The sequence below is a fragment of the Anomaloglossus baeobatrachus genome, chromosome 1, assembly GCF_048569485.1.
Source record: "Anomaloglossus baeobatrachus isolate aAnoBae1 chromosome 1, aAnoBae1.hap1, whole genome shotgun sequence".
In the NCBI taxonomy this organism is placed as follows: domain Eukaryota; kingdom Metazoa; phylum Chordata; class Amphibia; order Anura; family Aromobatidae; genus Anomaloglossus; species Anomaloglossus baeobatrachus.
In genome coordinates, this window is record NC_134353.1 from 900,594,646 (window position 1) to 900,612,489 (window position 17,844).

General features: G+C 44.5%; 1 protein-coding gene across 2 annotated transcripts in view; it reads left to right on the forward strand.

The window, feature by feature from the left end:
* The window catches only part of MYO5B (myosin VB), a 327,189-nt gene that overhangs the window by 268,481 nt on the left and 40,864 nt on the right, over window positions 1–17,844 (forward strand). For both annotated transcript variants that reach the window (XM_075327185.1, XM_075327192.1), the window contains exons 22-29: window positions 6,902–7,138; window positions 9,814–9,898; window positions 10,457–10,605; window positions 12,360–12,479; window positions 12,558–12,698; window positions 16,014–16,073; window positions 16,151–16,387; window positions 16,923–17,011. In XM_075327185.1, coding sequence (XP_075183300.1) covers window positions 6,902–7,138; window positions 9,814–9,898; window positions 10,457–10,605; window positions 12,360–12,479; window positions 12,558–12,698; window positions 16,014–16,073; window positions 16,151–16,387; window positions 16,923–17,011 — 1,118 coding nt within the window. The remainder of the gene's footprint in view (window positions 1–6,901; window positions 7,139–9,813; window positions 9,899–10,456; window positions 10,606–12,359; window positions 12,480–12,557; window positions 12,699–16,013; window positions 16,074–16,150; window positions 16,388–16,922; window positions 17,012–17,844) is intronic.

The following is a 17,844-nucleotide window of genomic DNA, read 5'->3' on the forward strand; positions in this document are numbered from 1 at the left end:
GGGGTTGATACCAGCTGACATAAAGATCGAGTGTTAGTAGTGGAGAGGCATCTATCAGACACCTCAATTACTAACCCAGTAACTATTCTTCCCGATTGCCCTGGTGCAAGGTAATATTTTTGAGGTTGATGTTCGCTAACCTCAAGATCAGGGTTTACTAATGTAAAGGCATCTATCAGACACCTCAATTACTAACCCAGTAACTACTATTCCCGATTGCCCTGGTGCTAGGTAATGTTTTTGGGGTTGATGTCTGCTAACCTCAAGCCCAGGGGTTAGTAATGGGGAGGCATCTATCAGACACCTCAATTACTAACCCAGTAAGTACTATTTTCGATTGCCCTGGTGCTAGGTAATGTTTTTGGGGTTGATGCCAGCTGGCATAAAGCGCAATGGTTAGTAATGGAGAGGCATCTATCAGACACCTCAATTACTAACCCAGTAACTACTCTTCCCGATTGCCCTGGTGCGAGGTAATATTTTTGGGGTTGATGCCAGCTGGCATAAAGCCCAATGGTTAGTAATGGTGAGGCATCTATCAGACACCTCCATTACTAACCCAGTAACTTCTTGTTTGTTTTGCTGCCTGTGTTTCAACCAACTTCATTAATACCGGATATGTTTTGTTTAGATTTTTTTTTTTTTTCAACCTGCGGATATTCCACATCTAATGCAAGTCTATGGGGAAAATCCGCTGATAACCTGGACCCTTACAGTGTACAATCACAGCTGCCCCCGTCTTTGTCCCATTGTGAAATACTTCAATTATAGGGAACTCTTAACGATTTAGCGTCCTCCTTTTCACAGCGGCTTTATAAGATTAGTCGCCCGGACTCGGTCTTTGTTCTTCTTCTCTGTTGCCGCTGATCTCTGGGGATGAGCCGCATCATTTCTCATTTGCCGTGTGGAGGATACAATGAGCGCTGAGCTTCTTTTTTTATTATTTTTTTGGTCCCTTAATACAAATTAAGCTTCTTCAATAGAGAATTTGTTCCAGAAAGCAATAAAAGTTTTGTTATTTATTTTTTTTCTTAAAACTTTTCCCTATTTTTAGTTTTATTTTGCTGCAAATTCCCTACTGAAATTGCCTAAAAGGGTTGTAAACTGTGCATGTAATGTGAACGGGGCCACAAGTAATAAAATATTTTGTTTATATGGGCTTAAGTCGCCATACACATTATATCTCTGCCTTACACAGCGCTCCCGTGTTCTCCATGAGACTGCTGGTGGCGGATTATCTCATGCCCGGGAGACAAGTACAGATGCCAAATCCATATCCCCCTCCCAGGCTCCTATGCGCATTAGATTGTTGATCGAACCCGCAGAGATCAACGGGTTCACCGACGTGTATGGAGGGCTTTACTGTGTGAATATGCAGATCTCTCTGCTTCTATCACAGCAGGAAATCCCAGCACACACTGAAGAACTAACAGAATATAGACACAGGGGGCGTCATTGTTACGAGGGCATCGCCACACTACAACCCGGGGCGTTCTCACATGGCCAGCAAGGTTTTCATTCACAGACCGCAAGCAGAAAATGTGAACATAGTACAGTCATATGTAAAAGTTTGGGCACCCCTATTAATGTTAACCTTTTTTCTTTATAACAATTTGGGTTTTTGCAGCAGCTATTTCAGTTTCATAAATCTAATAACTGATGGACTGAGTAATATTTCTGGATTGAAATGAGGTTTATTGTACTAACAGAAAATGTGCAATCCGCATTTAAACAAAATGTGACCGTTGCAAAAGTATGGGCACCCTTATCAATTTCTTGATTTGAACACTCCTAACTACTTTTTACTGACTTACTAAAGCACTAAATTGGTTTTGTAACCTCATTGAGCTTTGAACTTCATAGGCAGGTGTATCCAATCATGAGAAAAGGTATTTAAAGGTGGCCACTTGCAAGTTGTTCTCCTATTTGAATCTCCTATGAAGAGTGGCATCATGGGCTCCTCAAAACAACTCTCAAATGATCTGAAAACAAAGATTATTCAACAAATTTGTTCAGGGGAAGGATACAAAAAGTTGTCTCAGAGATTTAAACTGTCAGTTTCCACTGTGAGGAACATAGTAAGGAAATGGAAGAACACAGGTACAGTTCTTGTTAAGCCCAGAAGTGGCAGGCCAAGAAAAATATCAGAAAGGCAGAGAAGAAGAATGGTGAGAACAGTCAAGGACAATCCACAGACCACCTCCAAAGACCTGCAGCTTCATCTTGCTGCAGATGGTGTCACTGTGCATTGGTCAACAATACAGCGCACGTTGCACAAGGAGAAGCTGTATGGGAGAGTGATGCGAAAGAAGCCGTTTTTGCAAGCACGCCACAAACAGAGTCACCTGAGGTATGCAAAAGCACATTTGGACAAGCCAATTACATTTTGGAAGAAGGTCCTGTGGACTGATGAAACAAAGATTGAGTTGTTTGGTCATACAAAAAGGCGTTATGCATGGAGGCAAAAAAACACGGCATTCCAAGAAAAGCACTTGCTACCCACAGTAAAATTTGGTGGAGGTTCCATCATGCTTTGGGCCTGTGTGGCCAATGCCGGCACCGGGAATCTTGTTAAAGTTGAGGGTCGCATGGATTCAACTCAGTATCAGCAGATTCTTGACAATAATGTGCAAGAATCAGTGACGAAGTTGAAGTTGCGCAGGGGATGGATATTTCAGCAAGACAATGATCCAAAACACCGCTCCAAATCTACTCAGGCATTCATGCAGAGGAACAATTACAATGTTCTGGAATGGCCATCCCAGTCCCCAGACCTGAATATCATTGAAAATCTGTGGGATGATTTGAAGCGGCTGTCCATGCTCGGCGACCATCAAACTTAACTGAACTGGAATTGTTTTGTAAACAGGAATGGTCAAATATACCTTCATCCAGGATCCAGGGACTCATTAAAAGCTACAGGAAGCGACTAGAGGCTGTGATTTTTGCAAAAGGAGGATCTACAAAATATTAATGTCACTTTTACATTGAGGTGCCCATACTTTTGCACCAGTCAAATTTTGTTTAAATGCGGATTGCACATTTTCTGTTAGTACAATAAACCTCATTTCAATCCAGAAATATTACTCAGTCCATCAGTTATTAGATATATGAAACTGAAATAGCTGCTGCAAAAATCCAAATTGTTATAAAGAAAAAAGGTTAACATTAATAGGGGTGCCCAAACTTTTTCTTATGACTGTATTAAACCCTATGTGTAAGTGACACGTGGGGTGCAAGTATATAGAGCAGGCTCAGGAGCTGAGCCTGTTGCAAAAACGGCAAGTGCCAGTTGTGTTATTTAGCACCTGTCACTACCAGCAGGGACTAGATTGGCTGTTTAATCACTTAAAGGGGTATTCCCATCTCCAAGATCCTATCCCAATATGTAGTAGATGTTAGCAGATACCTCCCATTAGAAATGTAGTATAGTTCTCCTGATATAGCCTTGTTTCTTACCTCATGTGCAGGGCATTGCAGCTTAGGTATCTATGATAAACTGTCACTATGTTTGGCCATAACCATGGATACCTAAGCTGCAATGCCCTGCACATGAGGTAACTACAGTCTTTGGATTCTTGTGAAGCCGAGCCACAGAAGATTGTCATTTCTACTTTATATACCGCAACATTGTAGTATTGCAGTATATTATACAGGTGATTGCAGGTTCAAGTCTCCCAAGGAGACTAAAAACTAAAGAAAAAATTAATTGTAAAATAATTGTTTTTTTAAAAGTATAAAATAAATGTAAAAGTTGCAATCACCCTGCCATTGCCCAGTTAACAAATTTCCTTGTTTTAATGTTTGTTTTTTTATTACCACATCTGATCTATCTAAATATAAAAATTATTTTTACCCATATGATACAGAAATTGTACTTTTTTTATTTGTTGTGTCCTCTCCATCATATCTTGGGAGGTAGAGCAATCGAATGTCAAATGGCCTCTAAATTGGTATACCGTATATACTGAAGTATAAGCTAACCAGATTATAACACGAGGCCCCTAATTTTACCACAAAAAACTGGGAAACCATATTGACTCGAGTATAAGTCTAGGCTGGGAAATGCAGCAGCTACTGGAAACTTTCAAAAATAAAAATAGATCCCAATAAAATGTAATGTGCCCATTTTTGTCCCCCCTTGTAGTAATGTGCCCATCCTTGTGCCCCTTCTTTAGGCCTTCTAGAAATGTGCCCATTTTTGAATAATATCCCCTGTAGTAATGTGCCCATTGATTAGAAATATCCCCTGTAGTAATGTGCCCATTGTTTTGTAACATCCCCTGTAGTAATGTGCCCATTGTTTAGTAATGTGCCCATTGTTTAGTAACGTCCCCTGTAGTAATGTGCCCATTGTTTAGTATTGTCCTCCTACCGATCCCCTTCTTGTCCCTTATTATCCCTTATTATGCCATTGTTTACACTCAATAATTATTCTCACCTGTCCTCCATTTCCGGGGTGTCCTCAGCTGCTTCTTGAAGACCGCAGGTCCATAGACAACTCAGTGATCTCGTCCAGTGCACGGAGCCACCATTGCAGGCTGCCATCATGGCTTTTCTGCTGTTGAATGCTTTATGGCGGCCGTGCCACAAAGCATTCAACTCCTGTAAAGCGCTGACAGCAGCGGTGGCTCCATGCACTGGACGTAATCATCAAGGGGTGCTTCTTGCGGACCGCATGCACAATAGACGCCTCCATGATCGCGTCCAATACACAGAGCCGCCGCTGCTGTCAGCGCTTTACTGCAGTTGAATGCTTTGCGGCACCGCCACCATAAATCATTCAATTGCAGTAAAGCCATGACCGCAGATAGCAGCCCTGTGCTTCAGACGCGATCATGGAGGGATCTATGTGCCTGCGGTCCGCAAGAAGCAGCTGAGGGCACCCCGGAAATGGAGGAAAGATGAGAAGAATTTAATGTGGGAGCTTCACTCGAGTATAAGCCGAGGGAGGTGTTTTTTAGCAGAAAAAAAATGGGCTGAAAAACTTGGCTTATACTCAAGTATATACGGTAATTTAAAATGTCAACTGACCCTGCACAAAACAAAGCCAAATATGGCTGCATAAGGGGAAAATATAAAAAATTACAGATTTCAGAAAATGGTGATACAAATTATTTATTTATTTTTTTTACATCTTTGCAAATTTTGTTGTTTTCTTTTTTGACCCCTTCACAACCTTTGATGTACTTGTATGTCCTAAGTCGTGTCCCTGCCTTTGATGCGGGCTCACACCAAAGTCACATCTTTCCCTGTACATGTAGGATGAGCTGATCAGCCGACATGTGCCTCTAACAGTGGCGGGTAGATCGGCAATCTGCCCACAGAGTTTTGCAGAAACTTCGGCGACTGTCGTGGTGTCTGGTTCTGTTCACAATGCAGATTCTGACACCCCGCCCTATGGTTTCTCTAGTGTCTGGGATCAACACAAGCAGACTCAGGCGTCAACCTGTTGTGTGCTGATTCACAGGCAGGCTAGCGGGAGTTAATCTCTGCTAGTCTGCTTGTTAGGTTCTTTTGATCACATGTGGTGGGGAGGCTAATCACATCTGATCCCCTCCTTTTTATGCTGGATGAAATGTTCTACCCATGCCAGCTATAGTCTGCTCTATGTTGGTCTGTGAGGGGTGATGTACCAGACTTACTGAGGAAAGTTCTGCGCTTATTCCTTGGTGTGGTCGTGAAGTTTACCCCTGTTGTTTTGTAGCTTCCTTCCTTTTGTGCTTCCTTCTTAAAGGGAACCTGTCACTAGATTTGGGGCCTATTAACGTGCGGCCACCACCTGTGGGCTCTTATATACAGTATTCTAACATGCTGTATATAAGAGCCCAGGCCGCTGTATAGAACGTAAAAATCACTTTATAATACTCACTTAAACGGTCGATGCGGTGGAGTTGGATCATATGGGCGTCTCCGGTGCCGGCGCATCCTCTGTCGGCCATTTTTGTCGTCCTTTTTCTGAAGTCTGGGTGCATGAAGCGTCCTACGTCATCCACACTCGCCAGCATTGAGGCCCTGAGCAGGGCAGATCAAAGTATTGTAGTGCGCCTGGACAAGATGCGTCATGCACCTCGGCTTCAGAAGGAGGACAAAGATGGCCGAAAGAGGAGGCGCCGGCACTGGAGAACGGAGACACCCATATGACCCAACTCCACCGCAGCAACCGTTTAGGTGAGTATTATAAAGTGATTTTTACGTTCTATACAGCGGCCTGGGCTCTTATATACAGCATGTTAGAATGCTGTATATATAAGAGCCCACTAGTGGTGGCCGGAGCTTATAGTCGCCAAATCTTGTGACACGTTCCCTTTAATCTCTTATTCTCTTTACCTTTTGTGTGTCTGCTGTGTGACAGAGTTTTGGCTTTTTCTTGTCTATCTATATCTGTGAATTTTATTATACTCCTGTCCTGTCCCTCCCTACGTGGAGGGGGAATCAGATCAGGACTGGTCAGGAGCAGCAGGGCCAGGAAGGAGACTCGGGCCTCTCCACCATCAAGACTATCCCTGAGAATAGGGATAACATAGGGCCTCCTAGCTTGAGAGACATCTTAGGGGCCTCAGTTCCCCTCTATCCCTTAGTCATCATGACAGTTAGTCTCTGATCAAAACATTATATATTATACCCCAAAATGGGATTAGTAAAAACATCAGTTCAGGGCTTGGAAAAATAAGCCACCATACAGCGGTCTACTCCTTTTGGGATGAAGTGTACCTAAAGGTGAAATACGTAGATTTCCAGTAGTGCATTGTGGTGCATTGGTCCAAACCTATTCTTCACGAAGGGAGACTGGTATATCAGTGATCTGACAGCGTGCCCGCCCTCCCATGTCTGCATGTTCCAGTGATCGGCCTCCTGAATCCTCTCTCGGTGTCTGCTGATTCTTGTCCCTTACTTTTAGAACAAAGATCACAAAGACTTGAAGGAACAACTGGCCACCGTAACGTCTGCTCACACGGTGGAGGTGGAGAAGCTGCAGAAGGAGCTGGAGCGGCAGCGGCAGAACCAGCAGGACGAGAACCAGCTGAGCAGCTTACAGGAGGAGATCGAGGCCCTCAGAGCTGAACTCACCAAGAGCAGAGACGAGAGGAAGATCACAGAGGACTCGTATATGACGGAGAAGCAGCAGCTGCAACAGGTGACTGCCTATCTCTAACTACTGCATAGAGGGGAGCAAAGAGCTTCTCAGGGCCCTGGTCCGGTGGCCCCGCTGGTAGTCCATGACTGCCGGATCAACGCCCTGCGACCTGCCCACTACCTGCATTTTGGAAGTAAAGGGGAATATTCAGCACTTCCATCCGGTTAGTTCAAATTCTCTTTTTATTTAATTCATACATAATGAGGAGCAATGTAAAGCTGACGCGTTTCAGGTGCGATATGGACTCTTAATCATAGTGTATTCAGCACTTAGTTTTTTATTCAATCCATTTAAAGCTACAGAGGGAGGAAAAATGTAAAACTGACGCGTTTCAAGTGTATATATGTATATATATGTATTTTTTTTTTTTTTTTAAATAAAAGACAAATTTTAATTCACGGGATGGAAGTATTGAATACACTATGATTATGAGTGCATGTTGCACCTGAAACGCGTCAGGATTTTTTAAAAAAAATTAACTCTGTAGTTTTAAATGGATAGAATAAAAAACAAACTTTAATCCACCGTATATAATAGTGCTGAATATCACCTTTCCTCCTTCATTACCGCTTTACTCCACCAGCTGATTCACGTGCCCGCAGGTCCGCATTATCCCTGTTTTTTCCTGATATACAGGCTGGTGAGCTTTTTTTTTTTTTTTTTGTATACCTGTATTTTGCATTTTCTTCACCATCCAACAGCCCATAGTCCCCATTTTCAATGTTCAGACACATGGAAAGAAATGAGTAATTAGATGAAAAGCAAGGGAGGAAGGGGAGAAGCTGCAGCGCCTCTTCCCCAGTGAATGCGTGATACTGCAGGGGAAGCAGCTTCTCCGCCCCAATAGTTTTGCGGCATGGTTTATGCCATGTGACCGCTGCAGCCTGTCATCGACTTCTGATGGTTCTTTAGCCATCAAAGTTTGATCAGATGTTAATCTGAAGGTTACAGCCAGACCGAACGCTGAAAGTGCTGCCCATCACAGGCCTGTGATAGGCTGCAGCGCTCATGTGACATAAATAATGTTATGAGATCAGCGCTTAGAGTTGTGGAGTGGCACTGGTTTGGGAGGTAAGTATGCTTTTTGTTATTATTTCACTTTGCCTTTGGAATGACCCCAGTGTGCTGTGTCCTATAGTGGCCAATCCCTCTAAATGACAAGTTAAACTATAGCTTTCTTGTCTGCAGACATCACTAGAGGGAGCTTGAGATACACAGTATTCAGTAAGCTCCTGAGCTCCCACTAGTGGTGTCTGATCATAGGCTGTTTATTGTGTGACTATGCTCCTGGGTTCGCCCTAGGGGTGTCTGAACATTGTCTGTTTATTTATGTGGCTATGCTCCTGAATTCCCCCTAGTGGGGTCTGAACATAGTCTATTTATTATGTGACACTGCTTCTGAGTTCTCCCCCTAGTGGGGTCTGAACATAGCCTGTTTATTTATGATGTGACTATGCTCCTGAGTTCCCCCTAGTGATGTCTAACCATAGTCTGTTTCTTATATGACTATGCTCCTGAGTTCCACCTAGTGGGGTCTGAACATAGTCTATTTAATATATGGCTATGCTCCTGAGTTCCCCCTAGTTGTGTCTGAACATAGCCTGTTTATTTATTATGTGGCTATGCTCCTGAGTTCCCCCTAGTGGGGTCTGAACATAGTCTATTTATTATGTGACACTGCTTCTGAGTTCTCCCCCCTGAACATAGCCTGTTTATTTATTATGTGTCTATGCTCCTGAGTTTCCCCTAGTGGTGTCTGACCATAGTCTGTTTACTTATGTGACTGAGCTCCCCATAGTGGTGTCTGACCATAGCCTGTTTATTTATTATGTGGCTATGCTCCTGAGTTCCCCCAAGTTGTATCTGAACATAGCCAGTTTATTTATTATGTAACTGTGCTCCTGAGCTCCCCCTAGTTGTGTCTGACCATAGTCAGTTTATTTATGTGACTGTGCTCCTGAGCTCCCCCTAGTGGTGTCTGACCATAGTCTGTTTACTTATGTGACTGAGCTCCCCATAGTGGTGTCTGACCATAGCCTGTTTATTTATTATGTGGCTATGCTCCTGAGTTCCCCCAAGTTGTATCTGAACATAGCCAGTTTATTTATTATGTAACTGTGCTCCTGAGCTCCCCCTAGTTGTGTCTGACCATAGTCAGTTTATTTATGTGACTGTGCTCCTGAGCTCCCCCTAGTGGTGTCTGACCATAGTCAGTTTATTTATGTGACTGTGCTCCTGAGTTCCCCATAGTGGTGTCTGACCATAGTCTGTTTATTATATTACTATGCTCCGGATCTCCCCCTAGTGGTATCTGACCATACTCTGTTTATTTATTATATGACTATGCTCCTGAGCTCCCCCTAGTGGTATCTGACCATAGTCTGTTTATTGATTATATGACTATGCTCCTGAGCTCCCCATAGTGGTATATCTGACCATGGTCTGTTTATTATGTGACTATGCTCCTTAGCTCCCCCTAGTGGTGTCTGACCATAGTCTATTATGTGACTATCCTCCTGAGCTCCCCCTAGTGGTGTCTGACCATAGTCTATTATGTGACTATGCTCCTGAGCTCCCCCTAGTGGTGTCTGACCATAGTCTGTTTATTTATTATGTGACTATGCAGGGTATATTGTGCGGACTTTGTATAGTGACACTGCTACTATCTTACACAGAGAATATCTGAGCTAGAAATGGAGATCACGGAGCTAAAAGACGAAAAAGAAGAACTTAACAAGCGAATCCTCCTCCGCTCTGAAGGTACGATGTTGATTCCGGACTTTTTAGATTTGGTCCAATGGCGGAAATATTGTCAGCATTTTTCTATGATGGAGGATTTAACTTTTAAGCTAAAGGACCACCCCTTTAAATCCGAGTTCATTACGGGGATTCAGTTATCTTTAAAAAATAGACGTGCGAAAAACATTACCACAGTGAGCAGGTTGTGTAGCTCAGCCCCAGTCACTTCAGTGAAGGTGAGCTGCAGTACCAGATGCAACCACTGCACACGTGTGGCGCTGTTTCTGGAAGAAAGCAGCCATGTTTGTTTCTAACTTTGGAAAATTGATTTAAGACTTGTGTTTTCTGAGCGCTCACACCAGATCTCTGGTTAAATATTGCAAAGGTACGTAAATGAGTAATCAGTAGTTAAATTCCTGAATGTCTAATTCCAGCTTGCTAATTCCCTCGTTGGGTGGGCACAGCATGTGTTTAACATCTTAATACCCCCGAAGGGTGTCCAATGTCTTATCGATGAGAAGGTCTCATTGATTTATGGCTCATCGGCAAACTTGGACTTTCTTGTTTCTTACTTTTCAGATGAGTTTACCCAGAGTGCCATCAAAGAAAATCAGGAGATCCAGAAGGACTTGGAAGAGGAGCGAGCCCGGCACCAGAACCTGGTGAAGGAGTACACCAGGCTGGAGCAGAGATATGACAACCTGCGAGAGGAGGTCACCCTCATCAAGGTCAGTCACGTCACCGGGCACCACCCGGGAAGAGGCCAAAGGGGACTTTGAAGATCTGAGGTCGTGGGTTGTATTAATTACCAATTACCTGGGCAGGTTAACGAGGCAACAATTTTTACAATTGTCCTTATGCTCCTCTAGATGACCAGTATCAACAATAGTCATTAGGATAGTTGCTCAAATCCAGAAATCATATATCACAACTATAGCACATGTATCCAGCTCCAATCTCTATGGTCCATTCATGGCCACCAGGACCTGGCCACAGCAACATCTCCTCGCCCCTCCACGTCACTACACTAACTACATCCAAACATGTCTCTCCTCACTTTTCTACCTCTTTTGGGATCACCCCCTTGGATGAGGAGAGGTGATTACATCTCACCCCCTTTAACATTTATTTCATGTAGCTCTAAGTAGGAGGCCAGTCTGCAGGATTGTGTAATTTCTCCTTCTGCAGAGGGGAACAATAGACGCACAACACCCCACCAGATGCAAGACAGTAAATCCTACTGCAGGCCTGACTACATTAGAGTCCATGGAGGCCAACTAGGATACACACATTTACAACTCCTTCCCCCTTCAAATTGTGTACCTGAAACTGAAGAGCAAGCAATCTCTATTAGAACACAACAATGAGACACTAAACGATATACCAGCGATTCCGACCACGATATGACCTGGTCAGGAGTGCTGGTACGTCGCTACAGGGTCGCTAGTGAGCTGTCAAACAGTCAGATCTTCCCAACGACGCAGCAACGATACGGCGGTCGCTGGGACCCTGTCACATAGCACGATTCAAATCTTGATTAGTAACATAGGCGTGCATCTACATTGCCTTTTCCGCGCCCCCTCTGCTCCGATTGGTGGTCGTAACTGCGTTGTAACTGAGCGCCCTTGCCTTTAGAGAAGGCAACATAATGGCGCTGCCATCCTACAGTCCCGATGCAGAATGGACTGTATTACGATCTGTTGCTACATGCGGTCCGGGACAAGTTAATTCAGCCCTCTGAAATGTAACACGATCTACAAGCCAGAACAGAGGATGGAAGCGGCCAATCCTAACACCGTAGCGATCACCAATCGGAACAGAGAGGGCGCGGAAAACAACGAATATACACGCCTAAGTGAGTCGCGTACGAGGTCGTTGGGTAAGGTGTCAAACACACCGATGCGTGCTGCCCTGCCGGAGCCCGATGACCAAAAAATGAACCAGAACAGTGTGTAACGATGAGTGATTTCACAGCAGGGGCCAGGTCGCTGCTTAGTGTCACACACAGCGAGATCGCTGATGGAGGTCACTGGTATGTCACAAAATCTGTGACTCAGCAGCGATCTCGCTATGTGAGAAGTACCCCTTAGTTCTCCGAGGCTTAGAAGAAGATAACAAAAGAAGGTAGAGCAATAAAAGTTACTGATCCTGATAGGGATGCCCAAGCCCTACTCCTGGATGCCATTAGTTTGGTATTAGAAAATCACCTGATAGATTCCCTTTAAATAATAATATACTAGCTGCTAACAGCTACCACTAGGGGGAGCTCACTGCATAGTGATATCTATATTAAACCCAATCATAACTCGGCATGCTGTGAGCTCCCTCTAGTGGTGGCTGCAGACAGTAATTATTTAACTCTGTTCAGGGAATTTGGAGCTCTGTATCAGAAAAATGAAGCTAAGCTCGCCATAAAGATATATTGATAATTTAATCAGCACAGAAGTATTGACATTCCTCTTGATTGTTACCTGTATTCTAGCAAACACCAGGACATCGCAGAAACCCGTCTAACCAGAGCAGTCTGGAATCCGATTCCAACTACCCCTCAATATCCACCTCTGAAATTGGAGACACAGAGGATACCATTAAGGAGGTGGAGGTAAGAGCATTTCTGCCGGATTTTAGCGATGTGTCACATCTTTGTCTATGACGCTTAGTTTGTGTGGACGTCTTGCAGGAGGCTGGGCTGGAGAAGGCTGCGATGGACATGACTCTGTTCCTGAAGCTCCAGAAAAGGGTGAGAGAGCTGGAGCTGGAGAGGAAGAAGCTGCAGAACCAACTGGACAAGAAAGTGCAGCAAGAAAATAAAAAGGCGCAGGTAACATCTAACATTTCTGTGCGGTCCTTCACTGTTTCTTGCAGAATCGGGGCATTTAAAGGGGCTTTACATAATAAGAATTACTCTGGTGGCATGCCTTTTAAAGGGGTATTCTTGTTTTACACATTTGATAATCACTAGAATTCTGGGGGTGTAAGAGCTGGGACCCCCACCAATCACTTCTCCCTCTATGAATAGAACGGCGGCCATGTATATGCACAAAGATAGGGAGCCCTATATTCAGAAATCTCCAATTGTCAAAAATTTACCGCTACCTCCATTTAAACAGGAGACCCAAACCCACTGTTCTGGTTACCAGTGGGAGTCAAAGTAGTCGGAGCTGTATCATTTAGTATTTCTTACCTGTCCTGTTGACTGGTGATGGCCATTTACAACTTTTTATAGTCAGGTCCTTTCAGTCGCATGCATCCATTGTCCCTAACTTGGGAGAAAAACATGCGTGAGTGTACAGCGCATGCATCTTTGAGACTGGAACCTCTAAACGGAGGCCAAAAGGATTTGTCACTTGCCATAAATGTTTTGTGGGGTTTTTTTGTCTGGTGTAAATGCCGCTGTTCTCCTGAATCCAGCGTTGTTTTTCTTTTGTTCTTGCGCCTCTCCGTTCCTGAGATATGGCTCCTTCTTCCCTCTGTATAAATCGTCTTTTTAACAAGGGGGAGTGGCCAATAAAGCTCCCACAGAGTTGAGTTCATGGCCACGCCCATTTGCCTACAAGGAAGAGAGGGTCATATCTAAGGAATGGAGAGGGGTAGAAACAAAAGAAAAGCATCTCCAGATTCAGGAAAACAGCGGCATTTACACCATGACATATTGATGGCAAGTGACGTATAATGATGATGATATTGTGAAAGGTTAAAGACCCCCCTAAATGATTCCTACAGTGAAGGGTTTTCATATCCTACAATAAGATGCAATGTTCTGCAGACACAGATGACCTCTGTTTATTAATGTGCTTGTCTGTATTAAAGGGGCTTTCCCATGTTTGGAGTATTATTTGGGTACGGCCTCACTTTACAATTGGTGGGGCTGATGATCATAGAAGGATGTAGCACTGATTTAGCGATTCATCAACCTGTTTTTGCTCTGCATAGCTGTGCGCCTGACAACCCACAGCTGTGGGACCTGTGGACCGCTGGGTTGCCACTGTGCAGGAAAAACGTAAATGGGTTGCCCAGATAAACAAGAACTTTCATTAAGGAACTTTGAGAAAATATTGTGTTCTTGGATGGACACGCCAGGGTTACCATCGGCCTTATTACTGAGACACAGAATACTTATAATACAGTCTTCCAATTGATGCCATATCTGTTAATCATGATAGTCTCTCCAGATGGTTGAAAGATAGTGAAATGGATTTCTCTGGTTTGTTGGTTTTTTTTTTCATGAGCACTACTGTGAAGCTGGCCTGAGCTGTAGTATGTTTGTTTAAACGTAATAAGAATATCTGTGTATGTAAATAATCAAAATGTAGATGTAGTTGTATAATAAGCTGTCTGTCTATGTAGCAATTGCACAGATCTATAATACTCCTTGTTCAAAGTTGTATAGTCATGAAGGAGTTAACCAAAGATAATGAAGCCAGAATGTGAAGCTGCAAAGTCTCATCAGTAGCTTTCACACAGAAAGAATGTACAAGAAACAAACTGCGCTGTGAGAAATTAAGGAGTAAAAGTACTCCCTGTCTAGCTTCAAGGTTAGAGATGCAAACTGTATAATTGGGTGTCTTGCAATGCACGAGTTCAGTTGATGATGCTGGCTCAAGGAGAACATGTCTCATGTATTCATTGTCTGATACATTGATCTATCAGCACTGATATACAGCTAATACGGCACCGTCTCTGCTATCCCAAACGAAGACTCCATTAGCAGTCATTACCCAAATTCCTCCCTTGACACTACCATGCTCAGGAGCTTAGTACTCGTAACTAGTGATGAGCGGGCATTACCATGCTCGTGTGTTCTGAACTCGTAACTAGTGATGAGCGGGCATTACCATGCTCGGATGTTCTGAACTCGTAACTAGTGATGAGCGGGCACTACCATGCTCAGGAGCTTAGTACTCATACCTAGTGATGAGTGGGCACTACCATGCTCGGGTGCTCAGTACTGGTAACTAGTGATGAGCGGGCACTACCATGCTCGGGTGCTCAGTACTGGTAACTAGTGATGAGCGGGCACAACCATGGTCAGGTGTTCAGTACTCGTAACTAGTGATGAGTTACGAGTACAAGGTACTTCCATTATACTCGGTTACTTGAGCTGCACCCATCCAACTGCTCGGTACTCGTAACCAGCCCCTGAGCATGGTAGTGCTCACTCACCACTAGTTACCAGTACTGAGCACCCGAGCATGGTAGTGCCCGCTCATCACTAGTTACGGGTATTGAGCACCGGAGCATGGTAGTGCCCGCTCATCACTAGTTACAAGTACAGAGCACCCGAGCATGGTAGTGCCCGCTCATCACTAGTTACAAGTACAGAGCACCCGAGCATGGTAGTGTCCGCTCATTACTAGTTACAAGTATAGAGCACCCGAGCATGGTAGTGCCCGCTCATCACTAGTTACGAGTACAGAGCACCCGAGCATGGTAGTGCCCGCTCATCACTAGTTACAAGTACTGAGCACCTGAGCAATGGTAGTGCCCGCTCATCACTAGTTACGAGTACCGAGCACCCGAGCATGGTAGTGCCCGCTCATCACTAGTTACAAGTACCGAGCACCCGAGCATGGTAGTGCCCGCTCATCACTAGTTACGAGTACCGAGCACCTGAGCATGGTAGTGCCCGCTCATCACTAGTTACGAGTACCGAGCACCCGAGCATGGTAGTGCCCGCTCATCACTAGTTACGAGTACCGAGCACCCGAGCATGGTAGTGCCCGCTCATCACTTCTGATACCGTATTGATGAGTGTCTGACTGCGGAATCCTTATCCCAGTTAGAATATAGTGGCATATCGAATGACTGCCGCACCATTCATTTTCTAAGTGGCTGCCAAAAAAAGCGGAGCTCTGTGCTCATCAGCCCCATCGGAAATGAATGGAGCATCGGTCGAGCAGGCGCCGAGGATTAAATTGCCCTCTTCTGCCGATCGATGCAGATCCGTGCACCCCCACAGATTAGTAAGTAATCCCTGGACAACCATGTTTGAGACGTAGCGTTAACCCAGGAAAGTCATTCTCAGAGGACGGCGCTAGACATAATGTAATGGCTGCCTCTTTATAAACTGTGAAAACCCTTCTAGTGTCTTTATGTATTATGCAGCCGTGTGTAATGACATCCACTTTGTATCCAGGTCATTGAGACAGTAAACGACACAGACCGCGACACAGACATTGCCTACAACAACCTGAAGGTAATGGAGCAGATACTGTGGGTGCAGATTTGGGCCCGGAGCGTGTGACTTACATCTACGTCTTATTATGGCTGCAGAGACAAGAACTGGAGTCAGAAAACAAGAAGCTGAAGAACGAATTAAACGAGTTGAGAAAAGCCATTGCCGATTCTGCAGGCGACAACGACTCCAACGACGAATCCGCCGGCTACACCCTCCTCCTGAACCAGCTGAAGACCGCCCTGGAGGAGCTGGAGGTGCGGAAGGAGGAGGTGTTGATTCTCCGGACGCAGATCGTGAACTCCGCGCAGCAGAAGGACTCCGAGAAGAACGCGGTAAATGATCAGTTTGCAGACGGCGGAGGAAGGCCTCCATTATTTTGTGATTGTCATGTCTGCCAAAAAAATTGTCTTCATTGCCAAAAAATTGTCTTGATTGCCAAAAAATTGTCATGATTGCCAAAAAATTGTCATGATTGCCAAAAAATTGTCATGATTGCCAAAAAATTGTCATGATTGCCAAAAAATTGTCTTGATTGCCAAAAAATTGTCTTGATTGCCAAAAAATTGTCTTGATTGCCAAAAAATTGTCATGATTGCCAAAAAATTGTCATGATTGCCAAAAAATTGTCTTGATTGCCAAAAAATTGTCATGATTGCCAAAAAATTGTCATGATTGCCAAAAAATTGTCATGATTGCCAAAAAATTGTCATGATTGCCAAAAAATTGTCATGATTGCCAAAAAATTGTCATGATTGCCAAAAAATTGTCTTGATTGCCAAAAAATTGTCATGATTGCAAAAAAAAAATCTTCAGTTTTCTCAAATTTATGCCAAAAGTTTCACTTTTTTTATATCTTGTTTTATGCAGGATTCAGAAGCAAACTGGGTCAATAGCAACAAGGAGATGGACCAAGATGACGCCATTGAGGCGTACCACGGCGTCTGTGAGACAAATAGGTAACGGGCTGCTAACGTGAAATGCCAAAGCATGGAGCAGGTCCGAGCATCAAACGCGTCAGTAATCACATAACTAAAACAAAGTGTACCGAGGGATCGTAGTAGAGTACTTTTCGTTTCATAAGACGCACTGGATTATAATATGCACCCCATATTCAGAGGGAAAAAAATATGGCGTCCGTCTTATATTCTGGTGGTGTCTTACCAGGAGGGCGGCAGCAGTGGTGAAGCTTGATCATAGGAGGTAGGGGCGGTGCTTGATTAGGGCAATGCGGTGCAGCGGGTGTCCCAGATGCTCTCTGCGGGCGCTGTGGGATAGGAGCATCCAGAAACTGTTGGCGGTACGGGCTTCAAAGAAATGGCACCCAGAGTCGGCGTGTGCGTAGATTGAGCTATCGTCTCAATGATGAGCTGAAATCTTATCTACGCAAGCGCCACCTCCGGGGACCATCATCCTTAAGTCTCCTGCTGTGAGATTAATGGGCCGGGGGCAGCGCGTGTGCAGATGAGATCTTGAGCTGAGAGCTCAATCTGCGCATGCACCGACTTTGCCATTATTTGAAGCCCTCACCGCTGACATTTTCATGATGGCCCCTGCCTCACTGCCAGCAGCACAGCGCTCAGTCCGCAGCACAGTCCACAGTATTGCCTGCAGCCCCAGCACAGCCCCAGCATTGCCCTTGCCTCCTGTGACCCCTCTCCACCACCCCCCGATAACCTAAATTCAGCTTATAAGACTCGCCCCGCATTTTCCTCTCCGATTTTTGGGAGGAAAAGTGTGTCTTATAATCCGAAACATACAGTACATCTTTGCTGCTTCCGCTTCTAGGGTC